Source organism: Myotis brandtii, unplaced genomic scaffold (assembly GCF_000412655.1).
Source record: "Myotis brandtii unplaced genomic scaffold, ASM41265v1 scaffold164, whole genome shotgun sequence".
Classification (NCBI taxonomy): domain Eukaryota; kingdom Metazoa; phylum Chordata; class Mammalia; order Chiroptera; family Vespertilionidae; genus Myotis; species Myotis brandtii.
In genome coordinates, this window is record NW_005356003.1 from 567849 (window position 1) to 576183 (window position 8335).

Sequence of the window (8335 nt, forward strand, 5' to 3'; positions counted from 1 at the left end):
AGGTCTGTCTGTCTGTCACAGGCCCTGTGCACACTGGCAATGTACAAGTGCCCAGAGCTGGGGTGGGTGGGACTGGAAGGGAGCTATTGATCCTTGTGAAGGGTTGACAGAGAGGAAACAGGACTCCGAGTTTGCAGCTCACTCTTCCATCTTCCTTATTGGGACATGCCTGGATGCGTGCTCCCACTGTCAGCCTGTTCAGCGGGAAATGGCTCACAGAGGCAGCAAGCCCCCCAATCACAGACTCCGTTTGCCCTCAGCAACACTGGTTTCCTGGGCATTTCTGCGTCTCTCTCAGAATACAGCAGTGAAGCAGCCGAGCATATTCTAGCCTATTTGGGAGCTGGTGAAGCCAGGGAATGGAATGCTTTCTGGTGGAACTGGGACCTTGGCCTCTCCAAGGTCTGCTCTATGTGTCGATTCTGTTCAAGGATGAGACAGCCATCTGTAGGTTTGCAGCTGTGATGGGGCTGATCTCCAGTGGGACCTCTGTCCTTCGGATGCTCTAGGACAGTGATGGCGAACCTTTTGAGCTCGGCGTGCCAGCATTTTGAAAAACCCTAACTTAACTCTGGTGCCGTGTCACATATAGAAATTTTTGATATTTGCAACCATAGTAAAACAAAGATTTATGTATATATTTTTTAAATATATATTTTATTGATTGTTTACAGAGAGGAAGGGAGAGGGACAGAGAGTTAGAAACATCGATCAGCTGCCTCCTGCACACTCCCCACTGGGGACGCGCCCGCAACCAAGGTACATGCCCTTGACCGGAATCGAACCTGGGACTCTTCAGTCCGCAGGCCGACGCTCTATCCACTGAGCCAAACCAGTCAGGGCCAAAGATTTATATTTTTGATATTTATTTTATATATTTAAATGCCATTTAACAAAGAAAAATCAACAACAAAAAACGAGTTCACGTGTCACCTCTGACACGCGTGTCATAGGTTCGCCATCACTGCTCTAGGAAGAGCACCCTGGTGACTGTTAGACAGGTGGACCAGACTTAGCATTGCTTTCAGCACCTGCTCTGGGAGGCAGCTGGCCACCAGGAGAGGATTCAGGGAGCAGAGTTCTGGTAACTCCCAGCATGCTTAACTGGATAGAAGCTGGTCAGCCTTGGGGCTGAGTCTGGGACTTCCTGCCAGAGCTCAATCTTCCCTTCGCAGTCCCTCAAGTTGTCTTGCCAACTCACCATCCCCTTCTTAGAATGGACTCAGCAACTGCAGGCTGCTTCAGCATGGCTGGGGAGCTTGCACCAGATGCCCCCGACTGCCTACCTGCCTTTCAGGTCAGTCCAGGCAAGATTCCCCTGCATGATCCAACAGGAGGCCTGCACGAGCCAGTCCCAACAGTGGCTAAAATAGAGACGACAGAGCATAGAACACCTAGCCAAAAGCGTGGCCTGTATTGCGAATTCCCAGCTGCCTTCTCCCAGCACGCATAGGGTGGGAAATGGAATGGGGGAGGGGGAGAGGGTGTTACTTGGACCAGGCCCTTATGTCCTTTTGTTAAGATGTTCCACATTTTTAATTGACATTTTTGCGATCATGGTAAACTCATTCATTTTAATTTTTGCATGGGTATTATATGGAAACCTCTTCTCTCCCATACCTTTGTCCAGTTTCTTATAATGCTCCCCTGACCAAGGAGTTCACTCTGTGGTGCATTTTGATGTGGTCAAGGGCTTGCTCACCCAACAATGAAAATTCTACTCACCCTTGACCTTAGGTTGGTGGTTGATCGTGCAACCCAGTGGCACATCTGCTGCTCCCTTTGGGAAGCTTGGGTGTGTGTGTGTATGTTTCCTAAACTGGCTGACCCTGAGCGAAGTTTCTGGCAGTGGGATCTGTGGGCGGTGGAGAATTGTGTCCCTCTGTGGAGGCCACTTTGTCTTCTGGATCCTGGGGTACGGTTGGGAGGGCAGGCATGGGTGGGGGAGGCAGGGCATGGCCCCGTTCCCACATAGGGAGAGGCAGGGCATCCAGCAGGGCCGGACGGAGGGCACCAGGGCTGCCGGTGGGTGAGTCATTATAGGGGAAACCAAACAGGGCCCTTCTTTGAGTGAGTGAGCTCTGGGCCGCCCTCTGTCTCCCCTTGTGAGAAGCCAGGCCTAGCTCTCTGACACGGGGGAGAGGGGTGAGTAGGAGGGTGCATCGGGGTGGGGGCACTTGCAGAGCTTCCCAGACTCTCTTCCCTGACTCTGGGGGCTCATTTCTCACAGGCAGCATGCAGGAAGGCCCTGTCTCCTAATGGGACCCTCCCTGCTCTGGGTGCCTGTCCAGACTAGGCAGACCCCTCGCCCTCCTCTGTGCTCCCTCTCCTGTTATCCATGACTGGAAGGCTGGGACTGTCTTGGGTGGCCAACAAGGCATCCTGATTGATGGTGTCCTGGGGACTGAGCAGAGGCTGGCAAGTGATGCCAGTATCTTCTCCTAGGAGCTCTGGCTGGGACATTGCCCCGAGAAACAGCATGGAACGGGATAAGAGAGAAAGCTTATGCCCAGGAAGTAGCTCTCAGAAATGCAGAAGAACTGAGGAGCCCCCAAAGTACTCTGTGATGAAGACTCCTGCCAGCCTAGAGCATAAACTGAGAAAGATTGCTGTGGGACCAGATTCTGGGTTGAAGGAGCCTCCAAGCTCTGAGCCCCCAGGTTCACCCTGGCCTGTAGTCCCACCCACATTCCCCGATTTGGAGCAGCTCCAGAAATTGCCCCTGACAAGCACTGATAAGCAGTACCCACTGATGAAGCAGCGTGGATTCTACTCTGACATCCTCAGCCCTGGATCCTTGGATAAGCTTGGGGTGAGTGTGGCAGCCATCTCCTACCAAGCCTGAGCCCTCCTTGTGGGTTCCATTTGTCCATCCTTCTTTCCTTCCTTCCATCTACTCATCCACCCATCCACCCACCCATCAGTTCATTTGTTCACTTATCCATCCACCTATCTACCCACCCATCTATTAATTTGTCTATTCATCCACCCACCCACTCATCCACCCTTCCTTCCGTCCTCCTGACTATCCATCTGTCCGTCTATCTATCTGTTCACTCATTCAACAATTCATCACTGAGTACCTGCTGTGTGAAAGGCCCTGGACTGAGCCCTGGATACAGTACAGATGAGAGATAATGTCTCTATTGTCATGGGGCAATGGCTTTGGTTTGGGAGGGGTCCTTGGATGAGGTTGCATACTGCTGAGATCTAAGAGGTAAGATGATGTCTGGTGTGGGGGTGGGGGCAGTTCCCAGGCAGAAGGCACAGACAGTACAAAGGCTCGGGGTCCCTGACAGAGCCCATGGCCCATGTGGAGGAAAGTACACTGTGAGAGAAGAGATAGAGGCTTGAGGCAGGGAGAGAACAGAGAGGGGGTTCACTGAGCCCTTTAGGCACCAGACAGTGTTAGGAAGGTTTTAAGCAGGGGAGGGGCTAAGAGAGATAGGACAAGAACCCACTGACACTCACTCTGCCTGGAGATGGGAGGTCCACACAGAGACCCCTGCTGGCCTCGCAGCACCTCTGCCTTGCGGCTCAGTTCCAGGACCTACACCAGGAGTGCTCTCGGAAGGAGGAGTGCCAGACCAGAAGGGGTAGGGCCCACTGCAGCCTCGAATGGGGAATTGTACAAACTCTCTGGTTCTGCCCCACCCCCAGGCCCCTGTGGTGCTCCCCAGTGGACTCCAGGAAGACACCTGGCCTTGGGGTCCCTCCCAGGTCCTACCTGTCCCCGGGATGTTTATGCCCCCTTGGGGTTCTGCGGTTTGCTTCTAGGAAGTATGCTGTGGCCCTCCCATGAACCAGAACCTCTTACGGCAGGCCGACCTTGACAAGTTCACCCCAAAAGGTCAGTGCCCTGGAGGACTGGGTGGGACTCTAGCCTCAGGGAGACCCTGGCTGAAGGTCTCAGTTTCCTCTACTGTAAAATGGGGATAACAAGGGATGAGGTGCTTGGCAAGGGCCCTGCTCGCTGACCTGAGTGCTGAGTGAGCCACAGCTGCTTTCTCACACTCTCAGAGCTGTGACAAGGGTACCGCGTGGAGGGCGTGGGGTGCTGAGGGCCAGGGCTCCCGTTCCCTCCTCCCAGCTGGGGATGGTAGGGCATTTACATGTGCCTTGTCTGCCTCCCCCGGGCCGGGGCTTGGAGAAGGCCAGGACTGTGTCTGTGCTGTTCCCCGATAGGGCCTCAGCACCTCGAACAGAGGCGGCCCGGGACGGTGCACAGGGGCTGTTTGCTGAAAGAGGACATGAGGACTCCGTCCTGTGTCTGTGATGAGTCTTGTTAGGACCAGGACGGGTCTGCAGGAAGTGGGGCAGTCCCAGTGCTGGAGGGAAGAATGGGGTGGTTCCAGGAGAGGCAGCGAGCAGGGTGGGGCCCTGAGTGGCGGTGAGGAGCTAGGTGGGGCCCTCCCACTTGCTGGCAGACAGGACACCCCTTCGATGAGGCACAGATGTCCCAGGGTCCTAGCTGTCTGCCCTGCTCTCCAAGCCCAGCAGAGGCCTGGCTCTTTGTTGGCACTAACCAGATGAATCCTGCCAGGGCCCACGGGTCTCATGGCGTCTATGAACCCCCCAGAGTGGCAGAGGAAACATCACATGTATGTGCATTCTGTGATCTGAGGATCCAGCCTGTTGTGTTCAACAGTCTCACAAGTATATGTGGCCCAGAAAGTGGTTACAAACCACAGATGTAAGAGCTGTGGGGGTGCTGGGATGGTGCTGCCACCATCCAAGGTGAGTAGGGTGGGGTGGTCAGCAGCTCTGCTGAAATGCCACCGGGTGGTGGCAGTCAGAGTTCTGGGCAGCCAGCAGCAGACGTCCACTCTGCTGCCAGCAGGCTCGTCGAGGCAGCAGGGGCCAGAGGCCAGGCTTTGCTTCCTCCCCTGGCTCCGTCTTGGCCCTGAGACTCAGGGCAGGCCCAGGAGCCCATGTTCTGGGAGTGGAGTGGTGTCATGGACCCACAGGCTCAAGAGCAGGTGACCAGGGGTCTGAAAACTGCCTTGTGCTGTGAGGTTCTCCTGAGCACGTGGCAGCTCTGGTGAAAGAATGGGCTTCAACTGAGCCTCTGGAGGCTTCTGTGGGGCCCCAGAGAGAGGGTGAGGCTCAAGGAGGGGTGAGAGGGCCCCCAGGAGATGGAGGGGGCCATCACTGAGGTGTCCTGAGCCCCTCCAGCCCCCAGGGAAGGTGGCTCCTGAAGCACCTTCCCACGCCTCATTTCTCAGTTCCATGGTCTCGGTTTTCCTGGAACTTTCCACTTAACAGCCCAAACCCTGAGCAACACCTCAGCCCCAGGCAAGCTGGAATGGTCACCCTACCAATGGGTCTCTGTCCACCAGCTCCCCTCCCCCCAGACCTGGCACGAACGCCTCTGTCTGGCCTGGGTGTCTAAGGAGAGGTGTCCATTGTGTGACTGGAAGGTCCCCAGGGCGCAGGTGGTGGTGCCTTTGCTCTATGGCCACCAGGTTGCCCTGAGTTTAAAATGGTCCCAGGGAGTGGATGGATTTCAGACTGATATCCTTTGGGGGAGGGGGGGGGGCAGCTCTAGGGTAGGGATAGCAGGAACCCATCCCAAATGTGCAGGGAGCTACCACTTTGCCTTCCTATCTGGTTGTAGTCCTCACCGGAGGTTTGGTTCAGCATCTGGCTTGAGCTACAGCCACTGGTGCTGGGGTCGTGGGCGGCATGGAGAGGAAAGATGGAGCATGCCGGCTCTGGGCAAGGAGAGCAGGACCAAGCAGACCTTCAGGAGGCTTTGTCCCTCAGGCTTGCACTCCCTTGGGTGCCTGGCACCACGTCTGGCTTCTCCCACCACTGCCCGGCCATAGGCTAACATGCACACCACGTCCCAAAGTGTGTGTATGCCTCATGCCTGCCTTGTGCTTTGTCTTGGGGGGGGGGCGTGGTTTGAGCCCCAGCCTGAGTCTCTGCAGCTCCTGCCCCTCCTCCACCTGCAGTCAGAACCTTTGAGTTTCCTGACGACTTCGAGGAGCGCCTGAAGGAGGAGCGCATTGGCGCCACCACCCAGTTGCTCACCCAGGCCGACTTCCCGCTGCAGGCCTATGAGCCCAAGGTGCAGGTGCCCTTCCTGGTGCTGCCAGGCCAGTGCCCCCGCAAGATTGAGATTGAGAGGTATGGCTGGTGGGCTGTGGGAGGGCCTGTCCCCACAACTTGGGGTGGGGGACAGCGGGCAATTCAGTGACCCTCCCCACAGAGGTCACTAAAATGAGTCTGGGTGCAAGTTTTCACATCAAAGCCTCTAGGCCTTTGGTCTTTTAATAGGAACAAAGTGCCTTCCTTGCTGTGGAATCGGGGAGGGTGACGTTTGGGTGAATGTGGTAGAACTGCAGGCAGGACAGAAGGGCAGTTGGAGCCCAGTACACCAGCTCCAGTCCTTACACTGCTTCCTGATGAGTCTCATAGGGGCAAAGGGCCCTGGAGGGTCCCTGGGCCACATCCCTGCCACCTCGGTCCTGTGGGCTTTTGCTGACACCCGTTTTGTTCACACAAGCCATCATGAGATTTCCCTTGTCTTCCTCCGCCAGGCGGAAGCGACTGTACCTGAGCCTGGACATTGCGCAGTTGCTGGCCGATGAGGGCATCGACTCCAACAAGCTCATGCCCAGGCACCCGGACCCCTACCACCCCCAGACCATCGAGCAGGGCAACGACCCGCTCTTCCCCATTTATCTCCCGCTGAAGGTGAGCCCAACTTCCACGGAGGGCTGGTGGTCAGGGGGTTGGGGTGCAGGACCTCCGTTGAGGGGTCAAACCAGAAAGGGGACCCCATGGCAATCGCAAGTTCTTGTCAAACAGGGCAACTGCATCATTGGAGTCCCCTAGGGGGTCTCAAGCATCCCAGGCTGGGACAGAGGGGCCCGAGGACTCATGGGGTGCTGATTCTCCACTTCTTCCCTGGGAGCCTAGGCAGCATCTAGGCCTGCTCCTCCTCCCCGCCCCCCACAGGCACCAAGAAGCAGCCCAGCTGGACTGTGGAATATGTACAGGCCTCCCTCACACTGTCCTAGGCTCACTGAGATGGGGAGATGGAGTGGAGGAGGCATCATTGCAGCCCCTTTGGGGTACTGATGGGGAAACTGAGCCCAGGGAGGAGAAAGAGGGAAGATAACCTGCTCTGGCTTTCACCGCCTCCCCGTCCTTCCTCTCCCTGGCCCTGAGTGTCTCGTGGGAGGCAGAGCTGAATCCAGTTGCACATGGCCCTGCTAAGGGGCCTCCCGTCAACCCTGACTCTCCATCATTCCCAAGTCTGGGTGGGTGCTCAGGAAAATCAAGGGCCACCTCTTGCCTCGGACCTGAGCTAGATGACCCTGAGCAGTAGGAAGAAGAGCCCCTATCCCCCTGTGAGTCCCCAGGCACCCCTCTGCCTGAACCTCAGGATGGTTTAGCTTGACAAGGATCCAGGGTTCCATAGAAACAGAACTCATGGGCCCCTGTGAACAGCGGAGGAGGTGCTCAGCTCTCTGGTCCCCAATCTGCAGCACCTACATCTGGAGGAGCCTACATAGGTACCCCATCCTCTGCCTGCCCAGCCACTCGGGCCCCAGTGGGTTGAGCTGCCTTCTCCTGACATCTGCTGCTTTCTTCCAGGTGTTCGACAATGAGGAGTTTGACTGCCGGACTCCCAGCGAATGGATCAACATGGGCTTGGAGCCAGGGTCTCAGGTCAGGAGACCAGTCCCAGGGAAAGCCCTCCTGCCCACCGATGACGTCCTGGGTCACGGTGAGCAGGGCCAGCCTGGGAGGGGGCAGGATCCTGGATTGTACCCTTCTGTCCCAGCAGTAGCCCTGCCGTGGGTCCCTGGGCTGCCTTGGGATCTGGCAGCCCTGGGAGGTGAGGGCTCCACCTTTTAAGACCTCCCAGCCGGCATACAGGCCAAGGGGATGGCTACACAAAGGCCAGAAATGCAGGGACCAGGGATGACATCAGTGGGAGGACTGGGGAAGGGACTGCTGGATGGTGTCTAGAGTTAAAAACAAAACAACTTTGACTTATTGGCAATAAAAAATATACATGTCTGTTAGAGATGTTCAGATGTGAATAGGGGCACAGTTTGAACCCTTTCATCCCACCACCCAGAACTCACCATTGCTCCAGCTCAAATTGTGGCCTCTCAGCCTTCACCTCTACATGGACAATACACACACTGTCACACACACTCACACGCTTGCAAACACTCAGAGACACAATCATACACGTTCACAAGCATGCTATCCCACGCACCATTCCACACACAAACATGCAGTCGCACTCATGCACGTTTTTACCAAACTCACACACACACACACACACACACACACACACACACACACACAC

The 8335-nt window shown here is 56.2% G+C and overlaps 1 protein-coding gene across 1 annotated transcript in view; it reads left to right on the top strand.

The window, feature by feature from the left end:
* Positions 1 to 1235: 1235 nt before the first annotated feature.
* Positions 1236 to 8335, top strand: part of DNAH1 (dynein, axonemal, heavy chain 1) — an 86402-nt gene continuing 79302 nt past the window's right edge. The window contains exons 1-6 of the mRNA XM_005862341.2: positions 1236 to 1297; positions 2446 to 2812; positions 3778 to 3850; positions 5958 to 6132; positions 6546 to 6702; positions 7609 to 7741. Coding sequence (XP_005862403.1) covers positions 1269 to 1297; positions 2446 to 2812; positions 3778 to 3850; positions 5958 to 6132; positions 6546 to 6702; positions 7609 to 7741 — 934 coding nt within the window. The 5' untranslated portion in view covers positions 1236 to 1268. The remainder of the gene's footprint in view (positions 1298 to 2445; positions 2813 to 3777; positions 3851 to 5957; positions 6133 to 6545; positions 6703 to 7608; positions 7742 to 8335) is intronic.